At 37.4% G+C, this 13,533-nt stretch overlaps 1 protein-coding gene and 1 long non-coding RNA gene across 3 annotated transcripts in view; one reads left to right on the top strand and one right to left on the bottom strand.

The window, feature by feature from the left end:
* The window catches only part of LOC125346252, a 110,090-nt gene extending 97,426 nt beyond the window's left edge, over positions 1–12,664 (top strand). The window contains exon 5 of the long non-coding RNA XR_007209884.1: positions 12,653–12,664. This is a non-coding gene — a long non-coding RNA (uncharacterized LOC125346252). The remainder of the gene's footprint in view (positions 1–12,652) is intronic.
* Positions 4,649–13,533, bottom strand: part of LOC125346243 (cytochrome P450 2C3-like) — a 74,229-nt gene continuing 65,344 nt past the window's right edge. For both annotated transcript variants that reach the window (XM_048338653.1, XM_048338655.1), the window contains 3 exons: positions 9,613–9,800; positions 7,460–7,601; positions 4,649–4,880 (listed from right to left, as the gene is read on the bottom strand). In XM_048338653.1, coding sequence (XP_048194610.1) covers positions 4,699–4,880; positions 7,460–7,601; positions 9,613–9,800 — 512 coding nt within the window. In that variant the 3' untranslated portion in view covers positions 4,649–4,698. The remainder of the gene's footprint in view (positions 4,881–7,459; positions 7,602–9,612; positions 9,801–13,533) is intronic.

Genomic DNA, 13,533 nt, shown 5'->3' with positions numbered 1-13,533 from the left:
ACTGGCAGACCTGGAGGCAGTTACTTCCCCCTTCCCCCTTAGGTCATATCCTAATCCACCTAGCCAAACCTCCATGCCCCTGCCCTAGTTCAGGCAGGGCTGGGCTCTCCCCTTCTCTCCTGCCAAGCATCATCTAGGCCACAGGCCAGCAGAGGGTGTGACAGAAAGCCTTGAGTCTTGGGGCAAAAGTCAGGAAGATGTGAGTGAAGGCTTAAGATCTGGTGACAAGGGACATGAGGACTGTGAAGCCTAGGAGGGCGGTGAAGAGGAGTCTTCGGGCTCCTGCCAGGATGCGACATTTGCCCAGACTCAGTCCCCTGGGTGCCTTCCTGTGCAGCCATCTGCCCGGCCTATAGATCAACAACAAGGGGAACTGGAAGCTCACATTAAAATGCCTTTGGTGGAGCCCATTAAATTACAACCACTTAACTAAGAGGAGGCTGCTTCCAGAAACAGGCCATAAGCACCCATGAGGCCACATACCCTGACACTATGGGCATTCTCAGGGGGTTAGCAGAGGCCCAGCGTCTAATTCTCCACAACTGGAAAATCTTGGGCATAACCTACCAAAAACCCATCTACGAATCCAAATGTGGTGGAATGAGGAAGCCCACAGCCAAAAATTAAGACAAGCTCGGGCTGATGGACAATACAGAGATCAAGTAATCAATCAGAAGGGCAAAGCAGGAAAAGAGACAACAGAACCACGATAAACAGCTATCTGTTCTGTAAATCAGGCAGGGAGGCCTGAAACCTTATGTTGATTTCATAGCCAGGTTAAAAGACAATCTTTGTAAAGCTGTACTACAAATTGACTTGAAAAATTTACTTCTCCAAACATTTACTTTTGATGATGCTAATTTGGTAAACTAGAGGCTTTGCTCCCCATGGAGGCTGCAAATGACAATCCCATAGATGGTACAATGCTTTAGATATAGGTTAAAATATGCAAAGATTGATGCATATATTAATATGCCTTGCCAAAACAGTTGCCTAAACATAATATGTTCTTTAACATCTAGGTCTTAATAATCCATAAAAATGTTGTTTATTGTTAACAAAAACTTTATGTTTTGTGTTTTCTCTCTTAGTTTGTTTTATGTTATCTGTCTGTCTAATACCACATGGTTCTATCATATTGGGAAAAAACAACATTTGCCATTGGAATTCCAAAACAATTTATGGACAATTTTCATTTTTAAAATATATGTGTGCCTTAAAAACCTTGTGCACAAAGGTGTATATGTGTGTGTATGTGTGTAACCATGTTCAAAATTATCTGATATTTTGATGCTTAAAATCTGTTATCATAAAAAAGGGGTAATATTCTCAATCAAACTAAAGTGCATCTATTTTAAAAGGTAATGGTCTCAGTACTGATACTTTCTAAGATTATTTACTTTTTGATTGTAATTGTAACCATTATCTGTGCTGCCTGACACCAGCAGCCATGCAAAGAATGGAAACCTTGTGTTAAAGGGGTTAATTATCAAGTCTGTTGCTTCATAAAAGGTAAAATATTTATCAATAAATGTAATCAGCCATTCTACGCTCAGCCCCACTCCTAACCAGTTGTGAGCCTATCCCTTTAATAACGAGGAAGAACAGTTTAAATTAAAATAATCTAGTAAACGTCTCTACCCCCAACAGTCTGACTATGTGTAAGTGGACACCTTTCTAAAATCATCTAAGTCTGCAAGCCAAAGGAAAAAAAGAGCAGTTTTAAACTCAAGCTGCAGGGCTTGTCAAATTTGGGTACAGACAAGTATGTCTTAAGAGTCAATACAAACAAAAATAAAGGAAAAACCAGCTTATATTTATAAAAAGTTAATAACAAAATCTTCAGAAAAGGATTTAAAACATGATTTCCTCTAAATAAATAAGGGTTTGTAAGGTAAAAATTGTCTTAAAATGTTCATTCCAACGGGGAAAGAAACAAAAAGGGACAAACCCAAGAAGGTTCAAGTATGTAGCAGATAGTGTGACTATGTTTATAAATAAAGTTGGCATGTAATTAACTTAACTATGATTTAAATAAAGTCAAGATGTAATGTAAAAACTAAGTTACAGCCATCCTAGTGAAATGATGTAAATGCAGAAAATTGACCATCTACTGATACTAGCTTTGAACAAGTATGATTGGTATTGTTTAATGTAACCTGGCCTGAGCTGTACTTACCAAACTTGTTTTGAACTTGTTTTGCTCTGTATTGCCTGCATCCCTAAGCCCCCCACCCCAACTCAGGAGAGTTTATCCTGTTTTATCAGCTCATAGTGAGATGATTCCCAGTTTGTAACTGGTTCCTAGAAGGTAATGAGCCACTAAAGTTAGGCTAAAGGGGAAATTCCTGTGGTTTTTGTGTTTATAAGCAGCCTGCTAAGAGCTCAGGGCTGCATCTTGAGATCTCCACCTCTAGCTCAGTCCTGGCAAGTCAGTACTTTCTTGCTCAATAAAAATTCTTCCCATCCCCAAATGTCATCTGAGTAGTCTCATTGATCATCGATTTCTGGACCCCATAACATTTTAGTTGGGGCTCGTACCTCATAACACTAGCATCATACCAGGTATTGGGAGCTGTTTTCATAGACACCCTAGAGTCTGCCAGGAGATAGGGAGCTGTCCATCCAGCTCCAAGGCCTAGAGGTGAGACAAGCCATTCTTTAAACTGCAGAGGCCTAGCTCAAAGAATAGACCCTGGAGGGCCCAGCTTGAGAAGAACTTAGATACATTTTGTTATGTAGCTCCAGGGGAGCCGGCTCCCAGTGCTGTGTTCATGTAATGCCTTGCTGAGGATTGGTCTCCACACAAGTGACTTTTCTCTTTAAAATCTTGGTGCAAGGGGCTGGGAATATGGCCTAGAAGCAAGAGTGCTTGCCTTATTATACATGAAGCCCTAGGTTCAATTCCTCAGCACCACATATATAGAAATGTCCAGAAGTGGCGCTGTGGCTCAGGTTGGCAGAGTGTTAGCCTTGAGCAAAAAGAAGCCAGGGACAGTGCTCAGCCCTAGTTTAAACCCCAGGACTGGCAAAAAAAAAAAAAAAAATATATATATATATATATATATATATATATATATATATATATATTGGTGCAAGGCTGTGTGGTACAGCAGATTTTTATAATTGGCCCACCTACAGACCACTAACATCCCAATGAAGACTCAAAAATTCAAACTTTCAAGATGTGGCTTCTATTTAATAGTTTGTGTTGAGCCACAGCACCACTTAAGACATTTTGGTGATTAATTGGAAAGAAGAGTCTCGGGAACTTTCCTATGTGGGCTGGCCTGGAACCATGATCCTCTGATCTCAGCGTCCTGAGGAGCTAGGATTATAGGTGTGAACTACCAGTACCTGTTCAATACACTTTTATAGTGAGTCCAATTTTTTTAAAAAACCATACATATGTGTGTTTATATCCTCTATAAAAACGTATGCTGTGTATAAGGAAGGATAACTATTCACTGATTTAAGTACAGACTGTGTGTTTCTCTACGCCTTAAATATTAGCTTAAAAAATTCTGGGTGAAGGGACTTGCTCTGGGGAAAGAGTTCAGCACAGGGATAAATGACCTTCCCTCTCATGTGATGCAAGACAAGGTAGGGGGAAGGGGAAATTGGGTGCATCTAGTTGTGAATGTTTGAAAAATGAAATGAGAGAAGTGATTTCAGTGCCATCACTATAATTGTCATTACATTTATGTCAAGTGTACAACAATGTGTAGAATGTAGGAAAATAAATGCAGAACATGGTCCAATCAGTAGAGTTCTTTTCCAGGAAGAACAAGGGCCTTGATTTATACCTTAGTACTGACAAAAATGAAGAAAAATCAATTTGGTCAAAGTGCACTGTACAAATATATGAAACATCTTAAAATGTACAAGTGATATACACCAATAAAAATAATAGAGCAAAAAAAATAGAGCAGATGATTTGCCATATAAAACCATAAACTCATACCTTGCTTGCGGTTGGAAACACTAATTGAAAAGAATAGTTCCAATTTTTCTTTTTCTTTACACTAACACCAAAGACATGAACACTAACCTTTAATGCTTATTGCTGTCTATGTCTGTGTCTCACAGTATTTCCCTACAAGAGGAGCTGCTCTGGACATTGCTGTTATTCATTAAATCCACATCTCCCAATAGACAGGTAACATAGACAAAGGGTTTTCCTACCATCTTCCCTTTCCCATTCTCAATGCTCACCAATTTGTGGACAAAAAGCTATTGTGGACTTCTAGTTTGTATCATTGCTTCAGTGAACTTTGAACAAACTAGGATGGTCCAAGAATGACCCCAGGCATGAAAAATAATATTTATTATTGAGAAAATGATATTTATTATTAAAATAATATTTATTATTGAGTAATGAGTCTGAGTTGCCATAGGGTAATCATTTTATTATTTTGTGGTACTAGATCATTAGTAAATCAGCAGTAGATAAGCTGAGGGCTTGGGGTGGTGAATGAATCTATTATACATCATAGAGAACTGTAGGTGTCATTGTGCAGTGACACAGGAAGCCCTCCAAACTGGAGACTTGATCTTCCTGGATCAGGAGGGAGTAGGGAGAACAGGACAGAAGGGAGGACAGGAAGGCATCCCTGACAGGAGGAGGGGCTGAGTGTTGGCTCACAGGAGGGAACTGCTAGTTACTGCACAGCTGAAGGCAGACAGCAGAGCTCTTCTTTACACTGGAAGGAAGCAGAGCTGGTATGAAGGGGGCACAGAGACAAACCCATTCACAACTGGACGGGTATTGAGGTCCTGTGGATCCACCAGAGCTTTCAGGTTGAAGTTCTGTAAAATGGTAGTGAGGAATAAAAACAGCTCCATGCGGGCCAGACCTTCTCCAGCACACATCCGTTTGCCTGAAATTTTTTGTACAAAAAAAAAAAGAGAGAGAGAAAGAAAAAAAAAAGAAAATCAAAGCAGGAAAGGCTCCTTTGTATGTAAGTGTGAGTGGGTGAAGCACTGAATTTGTATCTGCCAAGAGAAAACATTAGTGTTTGCTCAGTGAATTACTGAATACCTGACAGATGGATTCATGGAGGTGAAAGATTTTTACAGTATCACAATGAATATGTTATCTTAAGTAATACATCATTGAAAACTTTTTTTTTTAATCTGAGAATTCCAGAACACTCTTGTGATTCCAGCACAGTAAGCTAAAATAGAAGAAGCTTCAGTTGGTAATCAGTTTGAGCTACATAACTATGATCCTGTCTTCAAAAAAAAGATTACCATCTATATGTAAACATTTTGTTAAGTATTTATACATGATAAATATTCTTTAAAAAAATCTTTCCTCCTTTCTTTCCCCCTTTCTATTTCTCTCTATGTTGTGTTGGGGTTGCTAAATTAGTATGTCAGTTACTCTAATATATAATTTCCTGCTAAAGAGAGGGATCATAGTTCTAGAAGACAATTATACTTCCAATAGTATTTTTCCTTGTGGTTGAAATGAGGATTAAATATAGTTGTCCTCAACCAAAAGGCCTACTCTCAGTCCTTCTTTCTTAGTATTGTCCATGTGACCATGTACTTTGGGACTTCCTCCACGTTTTGGGGTCTGTGGGGTGATATACATACAGAGATAGAGGACATAGACCTATCCTAGACTCCACGTGAAATTTCTCACATGGCAGTGGTGGTGAGAAACAGGGCTTTCCAAGTCAACTCAGACTCAAATCTTGATTCTGAAACTTACTAACCACATGGCTCAGTTACTTAACTATCTGAGCCTTAGATTCTTCATATATGAAATGGGCATGCTAATGATTCCTTCATGCAGTGTTGGTGAGGAATTAAAGTAATAATAGATTTTTCTTTATTATGTACTAATGGGGATTTCATTATTTTATTTACACAAAATTTTGAGTTTCACATTTCTATGATAAAATTTGTATGTTCTAGAAACACCTTTTTTTCCTAAGAAAACACATTCATTTTGATTATGTGACCTCTTCCCAGAAAATATTCAGTGAATACTTTTTGCATTTTAATGTTTACAGCCTAACTCTCCATTTCATCATTGTACCATACACAAGTTTAAAGTATTAAATCATGCATTCCTTCTGGCTCTAATGCATTTTCCTTGTAGACATCAGGACACAGACCACATGCCGTTTCCTTTTTTGTGCTTTGTGTCCCTTCAAGCAATAAAATCTTGCCCTCATTCAGTTTCCCAAATATCATATTCAGATTTTCACTGAAGCACAAAGTCATATGAACACATAATTTTCTCATTATTTAAAAAGTTTCCCTTTGTGGAAAGCAAGTGGATTTTTTAATGGAGATCCATGTCTTTCCCCATGGTTTTCAAGTGACAATATGTAACAGATTTCAAAAGTCACATCATTATCTGGGTGTCAGTGTCTCATGCCTGCAATCCTAGCTACTCAGGAGGCTGAGATCTGTGATTCAAAGCCAGTCCAGGGTAAGAAAGTTCATGAGACACTTATCTTCAATTAGCTACCAGAAAAGTAGAAGTAGAGCTTTGGATCAACGTGATAGAGTGCTAACCTTGAGCAAAAAAGTTCAGGGACAAGGCCCAAGTTATGAGGTCAAACCTCAAAATGGAAAAAAGAAAAAAGGACAAACAAAACAGGACAAAAAGTCACAGCATCAGAGAAGGAAGGCTGCTCCTTGGTCAGACACAAAGCACACATATTGCAGGTGTGGAGATACAATATCCAACACACATCTCTTGGGTTGAAAGAGGAACAGGGTGTGTTGTGATATGTGTAGGGTACCTGCTACACGTTCCTGATATGTCCATAAGATTATTTGACAGTTCCAGACACTCTTGCTTGAGAGTCAGTATTATGCTCTTGTGGTTCACTGCTTTGTTAATAATGCTTGAGTCTATCTTCTGTCCAGTCTCTGTTCCCTTTGAAGTACCTCAAATGTCTTAGAACATTGCTCCCTCCATTTTCTGTTTGGTATTGGAGTATGAGAAAGTTATAACTTGGTTAATACTCCCTCTGCAAATCCTCTTATCTGGTAATTTGTGATTTATTTCCCTTGCTACCCCAGGTGCTCTTCTGTGTCTTTTGGGAGACATTTCATTCTATGGAGGAGCCTGAGAAGAAAAAATGCTACAAAACCATGTGGGATGGTCCTGTGATGAGATCATCTTTCTCACTGTGAGTGATTGCTGTCTAAGTGAAGTTAACTCACTTAGAAGAGATCACTATCATTTATGTAAAGAAAGAATTCAAAGGATCTATGCTTTACCTTGCTCAATTTGGAAGAAATGCACAGAAGAACTGAAGCCCCACTAATCTGATCCAACAGTGAGGATCCACCATGACAAGGAAAGTTGGTGGGAATGGAGAGTGCTGCTCCTAATTATGAGCTAAAGTGCAATTATACCAGCCCCAAAGGAGGTCCAACTGAACCTCCAAACCTAAAGAATCTTGAGATATAGGAAATAAAATTCTATTACCTGATGAGAAAGGCATGAAGTAATCACTTTTTTTGAAGTTCCCACTTTTATCCAGAAAGTGGCCTGGGTCAAATGTGTCTGGGTTGGGGAATTCCTTGTGGTCATTTAGCACAGAGGTCAGTGATGTCAGTATGGTTGTACCCTGAGAACAATACACAGAGATAAGCTAGACTAATAAGTAGAAGATAGATGATACATACATACATACATACATACATACATACATACATACATACATAGACAGATACACATATGTGTATATAAGTATATACATATGTAGTAGTATATACAATATTTACATATATTACTATTATATATGCAAAGCCTGGTGCAAGTGGTTCAAACCTGTAATCTCAGCTACTCAGAAGGCTGAGATCTGAAGATCACACTTCTAAACCAGCCTTGACAGGAAAGCCCATGAGACTCATATCTCCAATTACTCAGGAGAAAAAGAAGTGGTGCAGTTGCTCAAAGTTGTAGACCACTAGCTTTGAGCAAAATAGCACAGGGACAGCACCCTGAGTTCAAGCCACAAACTGATAAAAAAGAAAACAAAACAAAGAATTATAGGGGTGACAAAAACACTAAAAAGTACTTATTTCAATCTTTAGGTCTACAGGTGATGGACACTTCCATCCAATGAACTGGCTTCAGAGCCCATAAATATCAACACAGAAAATATGAAAAAAGGCAAGTACATCCAAACCTTAACAATTCTTTAGCAATAGACACCAAGGATGTTGAAGAAGAAGAAAACCCAAAAAATCTTAAGCATAATTACAAGCATGATCAATAAAATGTAAAATGAAATGCATAGATGAGTGAATATGAAAAGGCTACAAACAAACATCTGAATGACTTAAGGAAAGAATATAATATATCTATAAAGAATTCAACAAACATACAGAAATCTTTAAAAAAAAAAAAAGAATCAAACTATACTGTGGGAAATGTAAAGCTATATAAATCAAATAAAGACTCAATGGAAAGGAGCAGATCAAATTGAAAACAGAATATCAGGGCTCAAGGACAAAGTAGATCAATTAGAATAGTCAGATGAAGAACTAGGTGAAAAGTAAAGTATGAAAAGAACACACAGGTCCACCTGGGAAACTTGAAAGATCAAAACTGCCAAACGTAAGTATAGAGCTAGGAGAAGAGGATCATGATGAAGGAATAGGAAACATATTCAATAAATTAATAGGAACATATTTCCTAAATCTTTAGCAATCCAGGTACATGGGGTCTATAGGACAGCAAACAGGCCAGATCAGAAAAGAATCACCACACCACACACTATAGTTAAACATTAAATGTTCAAAAAAATTAAGGAGTCCTGAAAGCTGCAAAAGAAAAGCAAGTTATTATCTATGGTGGCAAGCCCATCAGCATAACATGAGATTTCTCAAGAGCAGAAACGTTAAAAGCAAGGAGAGCATAAAGCCATGGAAAGCCCAGGCAGGAAAGTCCCTGAGTATCCTGTCTCCAGTTAGAATGAATATGAGCACAAGAGTGAACATGGGTGATGTTACACAAAGTAGTAGAACTTTAGCCTTGAGCAAATGAGCTCAGGGACAGCACACAACTGCAGTGTTCAAGCCTAACAAATATAAAATAAAATAATAACAATGGAAACACTCAGTATTTAAAGAAGGTCTGTGAATATATTTTTTAGCCACTCTATTGAAAACAAATTATTCCTTGGAAAATAAAGTAAAGCATAGGTAAATGGGGAAAATGACTTATTCATGAACTGAAGAAAACAAAGTAACATTTCCCCCAAAATTTATCTATAATTTTACTGTAGACATACTAAATTTCAGCAGAGAATTTTGGAAAATTGATAGACATAAACTTGTGCATTCATTTGGAAGTACACAAATTAAGCATAGCCATTAACAAAAAACAAGAAACTAAAGACAAAAACAAAACAATTTAAGGAGCAGAACAAAATTGGAAAATTCACACTGCTAGATACCAACGTTATAAATGCATGGATATATACCCCAAACTTCCCATATCACAAACTCTCCCAGACAGCCAACTGTGAGACTTTTGCAGCTCTCTCATGCTTAGAGGAGGAGCAGATTCCCACAGTGAACTCAGGAACTCAGCTTCCCTCTGGAGGCTCAGCACAGAAGAAACAAGCCCACCTTGGGAATGAGGTAGCCTCTGAACTTAATGTCCCGGGTCACTGCATGGGGCAGGTTCATGGGTACGAGATCAATGTATCTCTGGATCTCATGAATCACAGCATCTGTGTAGGGCATTTGGCTCCTGTCCTTCATGCAGGGTCTCCGGTGCCTGCCAATCACATGGTCAATCTCTTCCTTCACTTTAGCTGGTTGAGACACAAATAAGAAATGGCAGAGTAGGAGGATGTGGAACATTGGTCACAGTTATTCACTACTACATAAAGAGTCATAATGAACTTCAACAAGATTTGTGGTAAAAATATATACATGCCCAATGGAATACTTATATTTCAATATATACATACATAACTCTACTATTAAGTAGTCTTATAACATATTAATATATCCATAGAGTTTAGCTTCTTGTTAAAAAAGAAACCAAGAACTGTTCATGTGCCTGTAATATACTTTATATATTGAAGTAAAATAACTATTTAACATAAAAGAAGCATATTATCATAATTACAAAATAAGAGGAATTAAACATCAATAATGAAAATATATTTGGGGGACATTATTATCTTCACTTTCATCTCTAGATTTCACAAATCTCCACAAATCTCCACAAATATTAATGGTAGTACATGGGCTGCACAACTACATAAATGACTCTAAGTATGACCTTAAGCATGTTAATAAATTATTCTTATTTTGTTATAATTCAGATTTTTTTGCTGTTATAAGAGGTGAAATTACTATAAAATGATTTTCAGATCATATTATTTTAAAGAACAAATGATGTGTCTTTAAAAATGAGTTTAGCTTCTGTACTTGATATGAGTAGGAGTATATTTCAAAAAAATTAAAAAGGCTATAAATAAAAATATGGATGAAAGTGCATTATAAAGACTGACATTAACCTTGGACAATGTACATAATAAGAACAGATATTGGTGCACTGTAACTCATGAGCTGATGTGTTGAATTGAAACCCCATTTGTACAACTATTCAATGATGATGAAAAAAGAAAATATTTATATGTATGTATGGAAGTACCAGCATTAAAGGCTTCTGTACAATTCATATACACTAATGTAAATGTAAAAAAGAAATAATAGTGCCCAAAGAAAAATAATAAATAAATATTAATTTTTACTTTTAATAATTACTAAAACACTATTCAAATAGTGTCTATGTTTTTGTGTGTACATATATGCAATGTGCAATAGTCATCTCATTATTCAACTACTTTATAATGATAGCCATATTGGGCATTAAATGTCTGCTTCTGAAACTTATCTTCTTGTTTCTAAATAATAACCACTTCTTTTTCTCTTTTTAATTTCTTGTTGCTGGACCTGGGGCTTGAACTCAGGGACTAAGCGCTGTGCCTAAGCTTCTTTGTGATCAAGGCTAGCATTCTACCACTTGAGCCACATGACCACTGCTGGCTTTTTCTGAGTTCATTATTGGACATAAGGGTCTCACAGACTTTCCTCTCTGGGCTGCTTCAAGCCTCCATCCTCAGATCTCAGCTTCCTGATCAGGTAGGATTACAGGCTTCAGCCCTGGTATCCAGCATCCAAATGATTTTTTAATCACTTTTAGAGAATATTTATTGAATTCCTAATATGTGAGATCACAATGTGCACTCACATCTCTGTCTTACTTATTTAGCCACATCTACAAATAGACACATAGAGATACATACACATACACATTCCCCCTCAGCTCATTAATAACTATATACTAGATATAATATTTGAGTTTTAAACAAGTAGTCACAGTTTCAATCATTCTGGCTACAGAAATATTGTTTCCAGGGTGAAAACTAGACTTACTTTTCATTTATTATACTTCCCTTGTTTTTCACATCATTTCTTGATTTTCCATATCCTGAGTTAGAATCCATTTGGAAAAACAAAAAAAAAAGTGTTTAATACTTCTAGCAATACATGGTCAGTAGGTGGGAATTGTAAGACACTTGGCCATTTCTCCTTCATTCACAGTGTCTCCCCTCTCTCCTTGCATCATTTGTTTCTGCTTTGCTCTGATGTGAGTGTTTTCTACTTGAGTTCCCAGCAGCCTCAGTGACTGTCTCAGAGTACCCCATGACCTTTCTTTCCCAGTTTAGGAGTCCATGATTTCTTTCACTTGGTTTTCAATAAGTGAATGAACTGCATTATACTGTATTTTGTGAAAAAGGAGAACATGGGACATAAAGTTTATGACTGATATGGAAGTCTAATTCTCCCACCTTTTTTCATCACTACATAAATACCAGTTACTCTTAAGAATTCGGATGCAATTTCCATGGTCTCTTTGTATAAGTCCTAGTCGTATCTTTCTGAAAGTTGTGATGATCTCTCTAATCCTGGTGTTCTGGAATGGTGCAACCTTACGTTGAATGAATGCTTTTATTCCCTTTATTCTGCTGGACATTTGGAGAGAATTTTCTATGAAATTGTAAAATACAGAGGCTCATATAATTCTTCACTCTGGAAGAATTTCTGGGAACGAGAAAAAAAAGCTGTGCATCACAAACCACCATGGGTTGTGCTGGACCACTCCTCTTCACACATTTTTGAGTACAGAGCTTCCCAGCTTCAAACATTGTTTTTTACCCAATAAATGGGTAATATAAATGTTATAATTATTTGAGTCATATAGTAAATGACTTCTTACTTTTCCCTAGCTACAAGGCTCACCAAGAAACAAGATCATTCAAGGAGTAACATTATCACACAAAACTTTTTTGACCTTTCTTTCCTTTAATGGCACCTGCAATTATATGAGTGACACAGCCACTTAACTGTTTACTTTGCCCTATATTCAAGGTTCACAAAGACTTGGGATTATTCAAGCTCTAATGTTATCCAATCAGACTTTCCTGACCTCCATTTTACTCAACTGCTTCTATACATATTAACTAAGTTCATGTTCATCCTAAAAGTCACTTGTGAGGATGAATCACAAAATGTTTAAAAACACAATAATAAACAGTTTATTATTTGCACCAGAGAAGGCTGGATATGGAAGAGATTATTCTTCCAAGAGGTGCTTCATGCCCTGCCTGCCCCAGGGCTGGAGGGCACTCCTGTGTTTGTTATGTCACCAGTATATTCCAATCTTCTCTGGGAAGTAAAAGTCACATGTTGTAGCAAGCCCTTACTGCTGATAGGGCTTCACAGCTAGGTTCTCAACAGCCACAGTACCACAGTTCATCCTGAAGCAGTTGTTCATAGGGACATCCACTTCAAATGGAGCCTAAAGTTATGATGAATTATTCAAGCACCAAATGTTGACTAAACAGAGGTTCAAATCTTGATCTTCTATTCATTAGTCAAGGGACATTGGAAATGAGTTTAGAATTCTCAGACCTCAGACCTATGAGACATGACACGCTTGGAGCAGGTAAAATGCTTATATCAGCTCAGTCCTTTGGTTGCTTGAACATTCTTTGGATCACTGGCTCAGGCCAGAAACGATCGAAAGCCCTTCAAATATATATTATGTATGTGAATCTATATCAAGCATCCTGACGAACATAAAAGAAATGTGTTCAATAATTAGAACATATTTCCTTTCTTTACATAAAAGTCACCATACTGACGAGAAACTTACCACAAAGAGTAGGCACAATAGAAACTATTTCAAATGAGTTGTAAAATACAAAATATTTTGGCATTACAGGTGTGAGCCAATAGCATCTTTCTCTTAAATGATTTCTTTAAAAAAAAATTACCTTATTTTAAGTAGTTAGTAAAGGCAGGTGCTATTTTTTTTTGGGGGGGGGCCAGTCCTGGGCCTTGGACTCAGGGCCTGAGCACTGTCCCTGGCTTCCTTTTGCTCAAGGCTAGCACTCTGCCACTGGAGCCACAGCGCCACTTCTGACCGTTTTCTGTATATGTGGTGCTGGGGAATCGAACCCAGGGCCC

This window comes from Perognathus longimembris, chromosome 2, assembly GCF_023159225.1.
Source record: "Perognathus longimembris pacificus isolate PPM17 chromosome 2, ASM2315922v1, whole genome shotgun sequence".
Classification (NCBI taxonomy): domain Eukaryota; kingdom Metazoa; phylum Chordata; class Mammalia; order Rodentia; family Heteromyidae; genus Perognathus; species Perognathus longimembris.
This window is presented reverse-complemented; position numbering and strand designations above follow the sequence as displayed.